The sequence below is a fragment of the Melanotaenia boesemani genome, chromosome 11 (genome assembly GCF_017639745.1).
Source record: "Melanotaenia boesemani isolate fMelBoe1 chromosome 11, fMelBoe1.pri, whole genome shotgun sequence".
In the NCBI taxonomy this organism is placed as follows: Eukaryota; Metazoa; Chordata; class Actinopteri; order Atheriniformes; family Melanotaeniidae; genus Melanotaenia; species Melanotaenia boesemani.
In genome coordinates this window covers 37,635,963-37,653,422 of record NC_055692.1, presented here as the reverse complement: position 1 = coordinate 37,653,422, position 17,460 = coordinate 37,635,963, and the positions used below count along the sequence as shown (strand labels likewise).

The window sequence follows — 17,460 nt, the reverse complement described above, 5'->3', positions numbered from 1 at the left end:
TATCTATTTTTTGCAGTTGAATTGTAATAAACATTTGTGTTGTTACTTTGCAGTCACATCACACTGTAGAGTTATTTATATTATTATGGGATTGAAATAACAAGGTAAAACATGTAAATCTGAGTTTATTTTCATCAAAAGGGTATCATGAATACAAACTATCCCAAATGAAGTTATATAATTATACATAAATGAAAAACATAATACAAAGTTATATGTGAACAGAAATTATACAACAATTATGTACAATCATCTATAAAATTTCACAGATATATTAGTTTGCAGTTTACCTTAAAACACAATCATATGCCAGGAACAAAACCGGTGTACTGTCTGTGTGGATCAGGAAACTTTTCTCTATTAGTCCGCACAGCAACGGGATGACGCGCCGACTTCCTGCTTCCAGGGAGCTGAGCTTCCATAATATGAAATGCCTACAGGCGGCATACTGGTCCTGCCTGTTGTCATCACCTGGCCATCATGGCCAAGTGCTGTCCCATCCTCTCGATAACGCCCATGTATCCTACCCTTCATCAAGGCAATATTGGGTGGAATGTGGTAGCTTGCTGATGCAACTAGCTGGTGTCTGACCACAGCAGATTCTCTCCGTCGGTTGGCATCTCCCTGCATAACCCACAAGTACACCAGGTCGTTCCTGGGATTCCAGCTGCCTCTGAGACGCTTGAATTTCTCTTTGCAATAGAAGATCAAAACTCAGGCCTGGTTGCCTCTCGACGAGCTGTGATGCAAGCCTTCTTAACCTCAGCAGTCATGTCATCAAGAAGTCTCTGCAAGGTATAAAAAAGATTAGTTATATAAGGGGAGCCTAATGTTATTTATTAATGGAAAACAAAGTAAAAGATTTGATTAATTTGTGAAGGCCTGTGTCTTCCTGTTATGTATAGAGATAAATTTAAAATATTACTATATCTGATGCAAATGGTTTGACTGCCAAAGCAAAAAGTGACAAATGCTATGAAGAAAGTGCTTTAACTATACTAATCTATAAATTACACAAAAACAGATTTACGATGCAACAAGAAATAATTCATAAAACATATGTAGCATTATTAGGCCCGAGCACTGACGGTGGTGCGAAACCCTGTTTGAATGCAAATGTTTTTTCTTCTTCTTATTATTATTCTCCGCAATGAATCACATTTTTGGGGGCCTGAACATGCTCAAAAATTCACCAAATTTTGCCCACCCCCCCCTATTGGAATGTGAAAAATTTCGTATTTTGAGGTGCTCGGATTTGGAAGATTTATGGTGCCCCGCCACTGCATTTCATCAGTCTTTCTGAAAATTGGCACACATGTTCTAAACGATCGGGCGAACAAAAAATCAGGAAGTCGGCCATTTTGGTTCAAAGTCGCCATTTTGGCGTTTTACTGACCTCGCATTTGAACGAACTCCTACAGATATTATCATACTGACACCAAAATGGCTCAGGTTGTTCAGAAGGCATGTGTGATCAAAAGTTATCAAAAACTTCCTCAAAGGAGTAAGGGTGTAGAGGGGGCGTGGCCTCAAAGTTTGATGTCTCGCCATGAAAGACGAAATTGATATAACTCCTACATAAAACAACATATCTGAACCAAAATGGTCACGTATGATACTAGTCCAATCCTGAACACATCTACATGGTCATTATTCGATTACGAATAGGCCACACCCCCTGGCGGCAAGAAGTCATGTTGTTTACTCGAACACCCACTTCTCACCCACTGAGAGGCTGAAGAAGAGTTTCTTCCCCCTGGCTGTCCGCTTGCTCAACTCTGAGCACTGAGCAAAACAAAAAGCCACTTCTCACTCCTATTTGCACACGTAAATATGCATAAGTATGCTGCTATTGTTTTTATCTTATTTTAACTCTTAAGATTTACCTTTTTTATTCTATTCTATTTTTATTCTATTTTATAAATATTTAGCTTATTCTTTTTTTTATTCTTAAAGGATGCAGGCACAGAAAACACATTTCACTGTACAATTGTACTATGTATAACTGTGCATGTGAGAAATAAACCTCTTTGAGTTGAGTTGAGTTCTCTGACGTTTTGAACACAATCGGGGTCAAACTGGGTCAGACACCTGAAAACAAGTTGGTGATGATATCCGGTGAAAACTGTTGCTCTACGCTGCAAGGCGAGACCGTGGCACCATGGCGAACTTCGATAAGACGCCATGACATCATAAATCAATATAACTCCCTCATTTTTCACCCAATCACCATCAAACTTACAGGGTTTAGTCGTGGTCCGGTCCCTAACAGACCCATATGACCACATCCGGACTAGCCCAAAGCCCCGCCCACTTTCAACAGGAAGTGCTTTTTTTCAGATGCTGGGGTCCTTCTCCTCAGGAATGAAACCTACAGGAGGTGCTGCAGGTAGGTGATGCTGGTGGCAGGTAAGTGATGCTAATGCTGTAGGTGACGTAGTTCCGGGGAGATGGCAGATTCAAACTAGGCACGCCCAAACATTTATACTTTCATTCAATTGTATTTTGTGCCAGCCTAATCAAAATATTCTTTAAAGTAGGAAAACAGTGTTTTTAAAAGGTATACTCTGGAGCACAGCGGGGAGGATTTGGCCAGCCTGACAGATTTTATAGATCGTTGTTACGACAGAATCGTCATGGGGAAACCAAACAACACGTCCACCCCCTCCACCTCATCTAAGGCCAAGAGACAGTGAAATGAGGATTCACCTGGAGCTGTTTCACCACCGGGGAATGACTCAACGGATGTTCTGATCTCTATAGATAAGAAAGTCAGTAGTTTTAATGCGCGTTTGAGCCTGGTAGAAATTCTCCACAAGGAGTTCCAGGCGCTACGTGAATTACTAGAATTCAGCCAGAAGCAGGTGGAAAGTCTGGCTGTAGAAAATGCTGGTCTCAGAGAGTCGGTAAAATCCCTCACCGAGGGCTTGACCCGTCTCTCAGAGGAAAATAAGAAGATGAAGGAAACGGTGATCGATCTGCAGGCGCGGAGCATGAGAGAGAACCTGGTATTTGCAGGGATTCCAGAGCAGACGGAGGAGGACCCCGAGACCACGGTGAAAAACTTCATCAAAACCCACCTGAAGCTCCCGGAGGAAACGGTGAAAAACATCTCCTTTCACAGAGTCCATCGGCTCGGCGGGAGGAAACCCGGGTCCAGCAGACCAAGACCTATTGTAGCGAAGTTTGTCAGCTTCAAACAGAAGGAGCAGGTGAAGAACCAGGGCCACGAACTGAAGGGAACCAACTTTGGAGTAAACGACCAATATCCGAGAGAGATTCTGGACCAACGAAGAGTCCTGTTTCCCATCAGGAGGAAATTTATCGCTGAAGGTGCTCGCGCTGTCATCGCGGTGGATAAATTATTTATTAATGGACAGCTGTACCGCGACCCGGACATCACTCCGTGGCTCTACTGACTTCATCAGCTACTTCAAAAGAGAATGGTCCTTATATCTAGAAAATAACGACTTGCCAGAAACTTCAGTGTGTGTTCTTTGGGAAGCAGGAAAAGCAGTAATGAGAGGGAAAATAATTTCCTTTTCTTCTCATAAGAAAAAGAAGGAAACTTTGAGAATTTCAGAGTTAGAACTCAGAATTAAATCCTTAGAGGAGCTTACCATGTCTCCCCAGAAGAACACACACTAAATGCTATAAGGAAAGCTAAACTTGAACTTAATGAAATAACAGATAAAAAGACGCAATTCTTGGTGCAAAGACTTCACTTGGAAAACTTTGAGCATGGCAACAAATCTGGAAGGTTCCTGGCTAATCAGTTAAAAACAAACAAGGAGAAAACAACCATCTCCTCTGTCAGAGATCCAGAAGGAAACATCAGCCACGACCCTGACAAGATAAATAACACTTTCAAAGAATTCTATAAAACATTATATACATCACAACTAACTACAACAGATGACAATATTGATAAATTTCTTAGTAACATCAATCTTCCACAATTAAAACATGAAGATAAAATGGTCTTGGATTCCCGCCTTTCAGTCGGCGAACTCCAAGAAGCTCTCCAGCATATGCCCAACAATAAAGCTCCGGGTCCAGATGGTTACCCAGCAGAATTCTACAAAGAATTCTGGACAATGCTGGCACCCACTTTCTACAATATGATATTAGAAATAAGGAAAACACAAAAAATACCTTCAAATATGAACCTAGCCAATATTACTCTACTATTAAAACCAGGTAAAGACCCGACGCTTCCATCCAGTTACCGTCCAATTTCATTAATAAATGTAGATCTCAAAATAATTAGCAAAGCTTTGGCCAGAAGAATAGAAAAAATAACCCCTCTAATAATACATCCTGACCAAACAGGCTTTATTAAAGGTAGACATTCCTCTACTAACATGCGTAGATTAATTAACATCATAGATTATTCTACTCTACATAATCTGGAATCCACAGTCATTTCTTTAGACGCAGAAAAAGCATTTGACCGAGTAAACTGGAAAATTTTATTTGCAACATTAAACAAATTTGGGTTTGGGTCATCTTTCATAGATGCTGCTTTCTCCATCACTCTTTGCTATTTTTATTGAACCCCTAGCTGCTGCCATAAGACAAAATAAAGAGATTAAAGGAATCCATGCCAAAAATATAGAACACAAGATAAGTCTTTATGCTGATGATGTATTACTTTTCCTCCAGAACTCACCGACATCTCTCCCCCAGACAATCACACTTATTAACACATTCTCATCAATATCTGACTACTCTATCAACTGGTCTAAGACTAGTATTATGCCCATCAACTGTGACCTACAAAACACACCCAATACTACAATACAGTCTGGAAACATTAGACATCTAGGCATAAACATTTCCCCCAGGTTATCAGAACTAACAAAGCTAAATTATATCCAGCTACTTAAAGCAATAGAGGATGATCTCTCACGGTGGAGGCGCTTACCCATATCACTCATGGGGAGGGTTGCCACAGTTAAAATGATGGTTCTATCTAAAGTAAACTACCTGTTTTCAATGATACCCACTAAACCATCCTCCAGTTGGTTTAAGTCACTGGACTCACATATATCTAAATTTTTATTGAAAAACAAGCCATCACGTATCAGTCTAAAAACTTTACAACAGACTAAAGATAGAGGCAGATTGGAGCTACCCAACTTTAATCATGTTTTCTTAGCTAACAAGCTGCCGTATATCTCCAAATGGCTTAAACCTAGCAGTCTGGATGAACCATGGTTAGATGTAGAGCAAGCATTGTGTGAGGATCTGGTTATCTCTGACCTGCCATTCATCAGCTCAACCATCAAAACACATAAGTGTTTTAAAAGCATCAATATCAGTTCCTCTTTAGTGGCTTGGTGGGATTTTCTAAAAATAATCAAATCCTCACTTTTTCCATGTAAGTTTACACCCCTCTGGAACAACCCTGACATCCTGCAAAACAAAAAGCTGATTAATTTTACTCAATGGGAAAATAAAGGAATAAAACAGTTAGAACATATAATAGAAAATGGAAACTTCTTGTCTATTAATATTCTCACTTCACAATATGGAATCAGTAGCAAAACATTTTTAGAATATCACCAGCTTAAATCTATTATATGTAAAAAATATACCATTAATCAATTAACCTTAGAGCTACCTATTAGGGTGGCAGAATTCATGAATCTCAATGCCCCAAAGCTATTATCAAAAACATATAGACTATTATCTAAACTAGAAGACTCAATCTGTCGTCCAACTTCAAAATGGGAGGGTGACTTATCCAGTAACTTTAATAAAGATAAATGGTCACAAATATGTTTAAACACCTTTAAAATGACTAAGAATTCAGGTCCCCTCTGCTTAGTTCCATCACTTAGTTTAGGTGGAGGACTGTGACCTCGTTGCTATGGGGGTTTGGGAAATGGCCGGGAGTGACTGGTGGTTGCGGGATCTTCGTGGTTGCCCGTGGTACGGGACCGGGCTGCTCTGCAATGGGAGTGGCTCTGGGTCTGGCCTCGTCGGGGGCTGTGGGGGCCAGCGGTTGGAGTCGCCTCATGGCTGGGGGCGAGGCCACTGGTGGCGCCTGGGTTGGTGGGCGTCGGTCCTAAGCCGGAGGCCGGGCTATTCCGGGGTGGGCTGGGCGGGGGTTCTGGGCTCTGGTGCCCGGGGGGGGGTCCTCCTCCGGGGTGGTGGGGTCCGTATTTGCCGGGGGTCTGGGCCTGCCCGGATGTGCTGCCATGGTGTGGGTTGGTGCATGCCCTGGTGTCTGGTTGCCGCCCTGGGACCCAGGGTATGGCCCGGGGGCAGGGGGGGTGCAGGGGTTTGAAGGAGGGCTGAGTGGGATTCGGGGGATTATAGGGGGAGGTGCTGGGGTGTGAGACAGGGATGCCAGTATGTTGTGTGTGTGTCTGTACTTTGGATGATGTTTGTGTGGATGTGGGGGTATGTTTGTGTGTGTGTGTATGCATGTGTTAGGGTGAGTGGGGGTGTGTCTGGGGAGTGAGAGTGGGAGGGTTGTATGCTGTGTGAGTGTTTATATTGTGTGGGTGGGGCTGAGAGGGCATATATGAGTTAGGATGAGTGGGAGTTTGCAAGGAAATAGGTGTGTGCGGTTGTGGCGGGGTTAAGTGCACTTGTGTGGGGGGGGGATGGTCTGCCGCTGTCCCCATCCTCTCATTCCCCGTTAGGGGTGTGGGAGGGTAGGGACTTTCTAGGGTTGGTGACGGCTCACTGGCTGTGGTTCCTGAATGGCCTGGTCGTGGGGGGCGGCCTCTCCTGGCCTGTCTTGCCCTGGGGGGGCCTCCTGGGGAGCGGGGGTGCCTAATGCCAGTAGAGGCTCATCATCCAGAGGGAAGTTTGCGGGAAGTAAGAGGGAAGACCCCTCTTACTTCCCGCTCTCTTTGTCTCACACACACACACACACACACACACACACACGCGCGTTGGGAGGCGTGGAGCCATGCTGGGTGGAACGGAGGAGACCATTCAGTGGTCACCTTGGAGACCTTGCACACAACACACACTACATAAACAGTCAAGAGCGGGGAGGGAGAGGGTATTGGGGACCTCTGACACCCCTGTTCCCCCTCTGTGTACATGCTTGGATCTTACATACATGCTTGGGTCTTACATACATGCTTGGGTCTTACATACATGCTTGGGTCTTACATGCTTGGGTCTTACGTACATGCTTGGGTCTTACATGCTTGGGTCTTACGTACATGCTTGGGTCTTACAGTATCTCACAGAAGTGAAGAGTCAGTGCTCAGACCATACGCCGCACACTGCATCAAATTGGTCTGCATGGCTGTCGTCCCAGAAGGAAGCCTCTTCTAAAGATGGTGCACAACAAAGCCCGCATACAATTTGCTAAAGACAACCAGAATAAGGACATGGATTACTGGAACCATGTCCTGTGGTCTGATGAGACCAAGATAAACTTATTTGGGTCGGATGGTGTCAAGCGTGTGTGGCGGCAACCAGGTGAGGAATACCAAGACAAGTGCGTCCTCTCTACAGTCAAGCATGGTGGTGGGAGTGTCATGGTCTGGGGCTGCATGAGTGCTGCCGGCACTGGGGAGTTACAGTTCATTGAGGGAAACATGAATGCCAAGATGTACTGTGACATATTAAAGCAGAGCATGATCCCATCCCTGAGGAAACTGGGCCGCAGGGCAGAATTCCAACATGACAACGACCCCAAACACACCTCCAAGATGACCACTGCCCTGCTAAAGAAGCTGAGGGTCAAGGTAATGGAGTGGCCAAGCATGTCTCCAGACCTTAACCCTATTGAGCATCTGTGGGGCCACCTCAAGCGGAAGGTGGAAGTGCGTAAGGTCTCTAACATCCACCAGCTCCGTGATGTTGTCATGGAGGAGTGGAAGAGGATTCCAGTGGCAACCTGTGAAGCTCTGGTGAACTCAATGCCCAACGGGATTAAGGCTGTGCTGAAAAATAATGGTGGACACACAAAATATTGACTGAATTTGGACATTTTCACTTGGGGTGTACTCATTTTTGTTGCCAGTGGTTTATACATGAATGGCTGTGTGCTGAGTTGTTTTGAGGGGAAAATAAAATTACACTGTTGAACAAGCTGTGCACTGACTCCTGTACATTATATAAAAGTGTAATGTCTTCATTGTTGTCCTATGAAAAGATAAAACTAAATATTTGCTAAAATGTGAGGGGTGTACTCACTTTTGTGAGATACTGTACATGCTTGGGTCTTACGTACATGCTTGGGTCTTACATGCTTGGGTCTTACGTACATGCTTGGGTCTTACATGCTTGGGTCTTACGTACATGCTTGGGTCTTACATGCTTGGGTCTTACATACACGCTTGGGTCTTACATGCTTGGGTCATACAGCACTGCTGTACATGCTGCTGTGTGACCTAAGCAGCTCCTGCTATAATTAAACTGAAGGCTTATAAAATTACTGTCACAGACTGAAAAACCTAAATTTACTAACTTTTGAAAGCATCATTGAACTCAGCTTTCTGAACCTCATATTTAAATGCTGTAATACGTCTGCAGGACTTCAAGGAGCCCAGTAAGCTGTAACTGGAAATCCCCTTTCAGAAGCACCAGTGGACAGTTATCCTTTTCCATTAAAGCAGCCATGTCTGCCAAATGAAATGAAGACTACAACAGATCTTACAACATTTACAACAAATTATTTATTTTATTTTATTTTTTATTATTATTTATTCTTTAATTTGATTCCCGTTAGCTTACAGCAACCAGCTGCAGCTGTTCTTCCTCGGGTCCTAAATATATGGACATGTACATGCAGTACGTTTACATTTACACTGATATACATTGTATCCTTACATACGAAGTCCATAAACTATTCTGTAAAATATATAATCCGTGCAGAGACGAACTACTCTGGCTGATGAGAATGTGGCCAGGGATGAGGTCTACGGTGAGCTGTCTCTGGGACGGTAGTGCTTTCTCACCAGATGTGATTTTAGATGATGGGGGTTGTGTTTATGTTGTGTGCTTTGTTTCATATTCATGTTGTTTATAGTGTTTTTATTTGTTTTTTTTTCTTCCTCCTTTTTACTTGAAAAGCTCAACCAGGAACAAGATTTGCAAATTAGCTTGATGCTATATAACCAATATTTGTATATGTACCCTATATGCAGAAGCATCAGTGGGTCTACATGTCCTCTGTCTGTTCACATGGTCTCTGATAAATAAACACCCTGGTTCCCCCAACATTAAGGATCAGCCCTACAGTTCTGCTCGTGGTGACATCGTTCTCGTGTGAACCTCTGTGGTTCTGGACCAGTAGGTGAAACCTCTGTGTTCCTCAGGGCTCCTGACTGTTTGTATCTGTGCAGTTGTGCAGCAGTGAGCAGCTCCAGCAGCAGATCTTCCTCCTGAACCAGCAGCTCGTCCTTCTAAGAGAAGCCAACAGATCTCTGAGTGAGCAGCTGGAGGGAGGAGACCCCCACAGATGGACCGTAAGAACCCGCACCTGCATCAGAACCGGGACCCCCGGGTCCACTTCCGCACTCACTGTGTAACCTGACTGTGTGGCGTGTAGGAGGCGGCCATGCTGCGGTGCAGCTTAGAGAAGGAGTTCCAGAGACTGAAGGACAGCGACGTTCAGCTGAGACAAAAGCTGGAAGCAGCCAATCACAAAGCAGCAGAGCTGGAGAACCAGTTGGCCAAGAAGGAGCAGCTGATTCTGGATCAGAAGAGACTCCTGGAGGAAACCAAGAACCAGAGCAGGTCAGGGTCCTGCTTCAACTGCTTCTGATAGTTGTGATGGTTGTGGGTCCAGTCAGCTGAGGGAACTACTGAGGTTCTAGTTCTGAGGACGGCGGCAGAGCTCTACCAGATGTTTACCTGTTTGTTTGTTTGTTTGTTTGTGTTAGCACGGAGCTCTCAGCCTCAGAGAGTCGCTGCCTCGCTCTGAAGAGGGTCACCCAGACTCTGCAGACGGAGATGCTTCACCTGTACAGCCTGGTCCACCTGGACGCACATGGCAGGTAAAATCAGCTGATCAGCCTCCACCATGATCCAGAAAACACAAGTCGGGTTGGGTCACTTCCTGTTTGAATCCAGATGCTCTGGAAGGAAACCGTCTGATGTCCTGGCGTTCTAGGACGTCCGGAACGCCCCCATTTGAAGGATCCTACTGAAGGAGGAATCTGCCACTTTCCCATCACCGTTCCTGATCTGAAAATGTTCTTGGCTTGGCGGTGGATACGGAGACTGGACAATCGGTTGAATTTTTTGAGTCCTGGCTACCTCGTATTCTGAATTTAGCGACGAAAGCTGGCCGTATAAAGTTGGAAAGAGCCCATTGTACCGCTACAGCCAGATCGGGACTATTCAGTCAATAGTGACAGATGAGTCAAGATGGTGGCTTAACATACAATGGATCTTTCTACAATGATTTCTCCTTGTCAGTGATTAAAAACACAGGGTGTTCGATGTGGCTAAAGAGCGGCTGTGGGAAAAAGAGATATCATTTGTTATGTTATTCTCAGCTACTCTGCAGGTGACACATGGAGATCGCAAAAAGAAGTTTTCCTCTCCGGAGGAAGCACTTGCTTTTATTGATTCTACGCCTGGATGACAATTCTGTATAGTCTGGAACTCTGCTGGTATTATGTGGAGCTCCTTTTCCTGCAATACTGCTATATTCTTTGTTTTTTCTACTCATACGGGTAGGTCTTGTTCCGTTTATATATTTTATATATTTGTTACTTCAATACGTTGAACATCCTTTTTCGAGGGGCACGGCTGCTTGCGTCACAAACAATATGTTGCTACCTTGTTCAGTCACTCCTACAGGGAAGACTTCTTTTGTTTGTTTGGTTTGTTCTCCCTTATATTTCGCCAGCTCACTTCTGGTGAATCTTTAAGGGATTTATATGGCGACCAGTCCCCGTCTGTTTGGGGGAAAAATCTCAGTTTGCCCGGTTGTTGAATTTCTGTTGTTAATTTTGTTAAATGTAGTTTATGTATGCAGCTCAACACATGCCATATGTCTTAGGACCATATGGGATAGAAATGATCTTAGGTTTATCAGGGACATTAATCCCTTCCTTGATAAATTTCCACCTGCTACTTCCTCACCTTCTAGACTAGCAGGGGCTCTTAGCAATATATGTCATGATATTGATTATCTGGATATGTGGAGACAGCTTCATCCTACAGACTTAGTTTACTTTTTATTCAGCTCCACGTAAGTCACACCAGGATTGATTATTTTTTTATCCCCTCTTCCAAAATTGCATCTGTATTAACTTGTTCTATAGGCAATATTGTATTATCAGACCATGCCCCTCTTTATCTGGTATATTCATTCCCTGTAGATAAAGCGCTCTTGCGGAGCTGGAGATTCTCACCTTTTCTCCGTAAAGATGACAAGTTTATTTCCTATTTTACCACAGAAATTAAGATTCTTTACTCAATTCATCTTCAACAGATGACTCCTCTACCCTTTGGGAGATGTGTAAAATATATTCCCGTGGACTGACCATATCTTTTGTCGTATCTAAAAAGTGTAAAAAGAATGAACAGAGTAACTCTTTGGTATCACGATTAAATGAATTCGAAAAGAATTATAAATCTAGCCCAAGCTCATGTCTGCTTCAAGAATTGTTAGTTGCACGTACCGCTTTAAATACTTCAGGACTCTGAGCATACCCTTCAGAACTGTTCCAGGTCTGAAACGGTTCCTGATCTGAAACGGTTCCAGGTCTGAAACTGTTCCAGGTCTGAAGCACGTGATGTGATGTGATGTCATCTCTGTTTCTCTTAGGTCAGGTAGCATGTCCTCACCTGTCTCCCCTGGCTACGTCAGGCCCCGCCCCTCTTCTTCTTCTGCTGTTGGTATCATTAATGGAGCAGTGGAGGCCCTCTCCACCTCCCCCCTGCACCTCTCCTCCTGCTCCTCCTCCATTGAGTCCCTGCTGGCTGTCGGTTCTTTCCTGGAGCAGCGAGCGCGACAGCTTTTCAGTCCAACCAGTCAGAGCCCAGAAGAGGAGGAGGAACAGAAGGACAAAGAGGAGGAAAAGGAGGAGGCCCCGCTGGAGAGCCTTCCTTTGGGTCAGGAGGTGGAGGAAGCCATGCTCCTCACCGGGAGTCCTGGGATGGAGCCTGTGAGCCGGGATGCAGACCCTGTTCTCACCGTCCAGCAGAGGAGGACCCAGTTAGGCATCATGGACTACGATGAGTCACTGCCAGAGTTCTGATGGAGGGGGCGGAGTCAGGCAGGAAGGGGGCAGCGTTAGACAAGGAAGTAGAGGGCTAATTTCAGAGATGTATTTTAATTCCAGATGAAACGGTCGACTGTATTGTGAACCCGGTCCGACCGGTTCTACAAGTTCTGCTTCCCTAGCCGGGTCCCATTGCAGACGTGCACTCAGTTCTAGTTGAATAGAGCCAGGTCTGGTCCCCAGCGCCATGGTGGTCAGTGTGTTTGATCAATGTTTGATCAATATGTGATCAGGTCTGAAAAACCAACTGTGACCATGCGAAATAAATTATCTGAAATGTTGCTTCTTTCTCCAGTTTGTGTCCTGATGAAATTTGAACCTTCACACGTGTCAGAATCATCATGTAACATCAGATGATGAAGCTGAAGGTATGTGTCCTCATTGACCTGCTGCTGTTCTTGGAGCTGCTGGCTTTTACAGGATCAGCCGGGTGGAGACCCGGAGAGAAGTGGGTCTGCTCCTTTACCATCAGCCGGGTGGAGACCCAGAGAGAAGTGGGTCTGCTCCTTTACCATCAGCCGGGTGGAGACCCAGAGAGAAGTGGGTCTGCTCCTTTACCATCAGCCGGGTGGAGACCCAGAGAGAAGTGGGTCTGCTCCTTTACCATCAGCCGGGTGGAGACCCAGAGAGAAGTGGGTCTGCTCCTTTACCATCAGCCGGGTGGAGACCCAGAGAGAAGTGGGTCTGCTCCTTTACCATCAGCCGGGTGGAGACCCGGGGAGAAGTGGGTCTGCTCCTTTACCATCAGCCGGGTGGAGACCCGGGGAGAAGTGGGTCTGCTCCTTTACCATCAGCCGGGTGGAGACCCGGGGAGAAGTGGGTCTGCTCCTTTACCATCAGCCGGGTGGAGACCCGGGGAGAAGTGATTACGAGTGTTTGCCAGTGGAAAGATTCTTGGCATGGATCTGTCAGGGCAAAGCTGATCACAGAAAAAATAAAACGTTGCCATAATTTTATTTGCATTTGTATCAGGCTGAACTCAGTGCAACGGCGTCCATAGGACCCTGCCATGTTGATCTCTAGAATGAGGAAAAAGGGAATTTAAGAGACTTTGAACATGGCATGGCGACCCCCTATAAACCAGATAGATACAGGATTATCTGAACCTACTTATAGCAGAACTTAGAATAAAAGTTAATGTCAGTGGAGCTGAAAGGTTCAGTTTCTATCATTGTTATGGAATAAGCCAGTTCCAATAATTACACCAACAAACACACGAGTCATGCTTGTGTTGTATCGCCTGTCTGACTGTCACCTTTTCTACCCTAGATCTTATCCATCCATCCTTCCATCCATCCATCCTTCCATCCATCCGTCCATCCATCCATCCATACATCCATCCATCCTTCCGTCCGTCCATACATCCATCCATCCATCCATCCTTCCGTCTGTCCATACATCCATCCATCCATCCTTCCGTCCTTCCATCCTTCCATCCATCCATCCATCCATTCATCATATCATCGATTCATCACATCATCCATCCATCCATCCATACATCCATCCATACATCCATCCATCCTTCCGTCCGTCCCTCCTTCCATCCATCCATCCTTCCGTCCGTCCCTCCTTCCATCCATCCATCCTTCCGTCCGTCCATCCTTCCATCCATCCATCCATTTCCATCCATCTATCCTTCCACCCATCCATCCATCCTTCCGACCGTCCATCCATCCATCCATCTATTTCCATCCATCCATCCATCCACATGTGTCCACACGTGTGGAGGATGAGTGAGGAGGATGGATGGATGAGGATCAGGAGGATGAGTACGAACCCACTTGCAGACAGTTTAGGAGAGGAGGCAGAAATGAAGTATGGTGGGTGGTTTATTCCAGATCAAAAACAAGACTTGACATAACACCATTCAAGTTGAAACTAAAACTCTGAAAAAGGAACATGAAAAACTGACAAACCATAACATGGAAACCGGGTGAAATGATCCTCACAATAACATAACAAAACCTGACTATAACACGAGAACCCTAACATGACATTATCAACCAAGAACCCTAAAGCCATAACATAAACAAAAGCCTAATACACCCCATGATCCAAAAACAAGGTCTTAACTAATTTAAATATAAGACCCATGATCATGATGGACTAGACATGACCATAACTCACACACACATCTCATGAGCATAATCATAATTCCATGGACAAGACAAGACCCAAATAAATGATAACAGGAACCACATAAATCCCACATAAGTCCTATGATCATGTCAGGACCCACATCCCATAATAATGACAGTATGATGACAGGATTAAAAGAAGGCTGGAACTTTCTCTACAATCCAGAGCAGCATTTTCCTCCAGGAGCAGCGGCTGCAGTAGGCAGGAAAGGAGGAAGTGAAACAATGTTTCGGGAATGTTCTTCGGATTTTAGATGTGACCTTCAGCGGATATTCACGGAACATTTAAAAACAGTTTTCATCTCAACGATCCAGGCAACCCAGAATCTCCAGCTTGTTAGCGGTGCAGAGGCCTGTACTACGAAGCGTGATCAACATGCCCCGGATTTCTCTCCGGTACCTGGTTGACTTACCCAGACATTCAGGATCTGGATAAGTTGTAGTAGGAAGCTGGTTGGTAACTCCACCCAGGGTTTTCCAGTTATGATTAGTGCGCGTTCACATAAAATGGTGGCGTTTGGAGGTTCTGACCAATCACAAACATGGACAAACCCTGCAGAGCCGTGTGTTTTACTGTGGAGGAGCAGACTGTTATTCTTCAAAAATACGAAGAATTTAAACATATAATTCAGACTAAAAGCAACACGGTTGCTGCAGCAAAACTCAGGAAGGAATGCTGGCAGGAAACTTCCGACTCCGTTACTGCGTAAATTCGTCAGATTATTCATATCAATTAATGGGACAATATAAACTGACAGCACTCAGATCCCTGTATTACAGCACCAACATTCCTGGGAATGCTTTATTTACGTCATATTTCCCAGTTCTTTAAAGGATCCCATGTGAGCGCGTCATTTGTTGGGATATCAATTCCTCCGCCATGAACGCACGGATGGTTGTGTATTCCATAACTCGGTGGTTCTGTACTTATGTGTGAAAAAAATTAGCACTATTATTAACCTCCATGTCAGAAGCAACCCTGGTGGAGCTAAAAGGACTTGGGAGACCATTTGTTAAAAATCTGTACCTTTGGTACAGTATATATCAAAGTTGGTTGGATCTGTCCCTAAACTCTTTCTCTCCTAAGCGCTCCTTCACTATCCGTGCACCAACGTCAACGGGATCTTCTGAAAATGGGCAGGCCATTTTTCATGAGATCTGATTGGTCAGGAGGTGGCGCTTTTCTGCTTGCTGATCTCTTATCCACAACATAACCTCTCTGGAGCCAGTTAGCTGTCTGGTGATGCAGCGATGCAGCTTGGTAAGAAGTGAACCAGCGTCGTAGTCCAGAAAACCCAGCGTTAACCCTGAAGTTACCCCGATAAGAGAAAATCCAGCTTCGTAGTCCAGGCCTCAGGTCTGCAGCTGGAACAGCCTCTCATTACTGATCCACACTAAACAGTAAACAGTCATCAGTGAGTTTTCAGCTAAAAGATCCTGTTCAGCCTCCTGTAAAAAGTCTGCCATTTCTGCCAACCTACAACCTTCATTTCCCCCCCACAGCTTCACTCAGAGCCGGGCTGCCATGCAGGAAGCTCTGCCTGCACTAACAGCTGGAACCTGCTCAGTCCTGATTGGTCAACTGGCTCTGATCTGGCTCAAGACACGCCCCCCTCATAATGACACAGAAATGTAAAAAGGAAACAGAGAAATCAATATGCTTGGAAAATAAATTTTAAAAGGAAAATAATGCAAAATAAATACAGACATAAAAATAAAGGAGGAGAGAATAAAAAAAATCACCAAAAAAATAATGAAACTGAACTGAAAATGACACGGAAAAGTAAAATAGGAATAATCACATAAAACAGCTGAAAAGAAGCATACATTTGTTTAATGTTTTATAGGTTTCTTAATGGAAAAACAATTTTTTTACATTGTTATATAATTTATTGGTACAGCAGTTTGTTTATTGAGCCAGTTTCATATTTCTGTATTTATTTTTTATTTTGACAATTTAATTCCTCCATAAAAAATCTAAAGTATGTATATCACTGTGTACCATATCTTCTGCCACTGCTTTTTGCCCAATAAACACACGTTTGGTTATTTCTGCTGCTATGAGTGATGTCTTTCTGCCTCAGGATTGCAGGTACCAGGGACTGGAGAGGTCGGGCAGGGAACCGCTGCAACTCGGCCCTGGTTTGTCCTCATGGACGAGGTGTTGGGACAGAGGCCATCCAGCAACCCCCCTGTCCTGATCGCTTCCATTGAGGAGGACAGACCAGGGCCAAGTTCAGCAGTGGGTAGCCAGTCGGTGGAGGAAGTCAGGGAGGATCCAGTGGCAGGGAGAGGCAGAAGGAAGAGGAAAGCTGCTGACCAGCTCGTGGACCTCATAAGAGAGGACATGAGGCTGCAGAGGGAGGCAGAGGAGAGGAGAGAAGCTGAGAGCAGGGAGAGGATGGACAGGCTGTTCTCCCTCCTGGAGAAATATGTTAATAAATTATGATGTTTTGAAATGTTTTATATGAATAAATAATATGTACAAAAAAAAAATGCTGGGTTTGCAGAGCCGGACAAAGTCGACGGCTGCCATGTCACTATTGTCATAAAGAGATGGAAATAAGTAGCAGGAATCACCATTAATTCTTTGCAACTCAAGCTACAGTATTTACCTGTTCTTTAACTTACCTCTATAAATACTGGTGATCAGGGGGCACTTCCTCCAGGGCAGACACCTCGGCTGACAGTCGGTCCCGCCAGGATGCACCACTGGTTGCCTCCAACTCCGTCTCCCCCGTCATCCTCTGGCTCATCCTCCGCAGGCTCTTCCTCTGGGTCCACAATGTCCCCAACCCCGAGGCAGATGTTGTGGAGGATGGCACATGATGTAATGACCTTGTAAAGAGTAAAGATGAATTATAAATCACTTTATAATTCAATAAGTGTAAAAATAAATCATTCAGTGTTATAATTACTCACGTATGGTGCAAAGGTGTGGTGCACTTCCAGCGCTTGCAGGAAGATGGCACGAAACCTGCTCTTCATCATCCCAAAAGCACGCTCTATTACTGAGCGTGCCCGGGAGTGATAGTGATTGAAGTGCTGGGCTCCCACACCTCGCAGCGGTCGTTTGTAGGGAGTGATGAGGGGGAGTGGATGTT

General features: G+C 44.7%; 1 protein-coding gene across 6 annotated transcripts in view; it reads left to right on the top strand.

Annotated features, from left to right (window-relative positions):
• tsc1a (TSC complex subunit 1a) overlaps positions 1 to 12,480 on the top strand; it is a 59,982-nt gene extending 47,502 nt beyond the window's left edge. For all 6 annotated transcript variants that reach the window (XM_041999014.1, XM_041999018.1, XM_041999015.1 and 3 more), the window contains 4 exons: positions 9,324 to 9,446; positions 9,530 to 9,717; positions 9,864 to 9,977; positions 11,762 to 12,480. In XM_041999014.1, coding sequence (XP_041854948.1) covers positions 9,324 to 9,446; positions 9,530 to 9,717; positions 9,864 to 9,977; positions 11,762 to 12,194 — 858 coding nt within the window. In that variant the 3' untranslated portion in view covers positions 12,195 to 12,480. The remainder of the gene's footprint in view (positions 1 to 9,323; positions 9,447 to 9,529; positions 9,718 to 9,863; positions 9,978 to 11,761) is intronic.
• Positions 12,481 to 17,460: the final 4,980 nt, after the last annotated feature.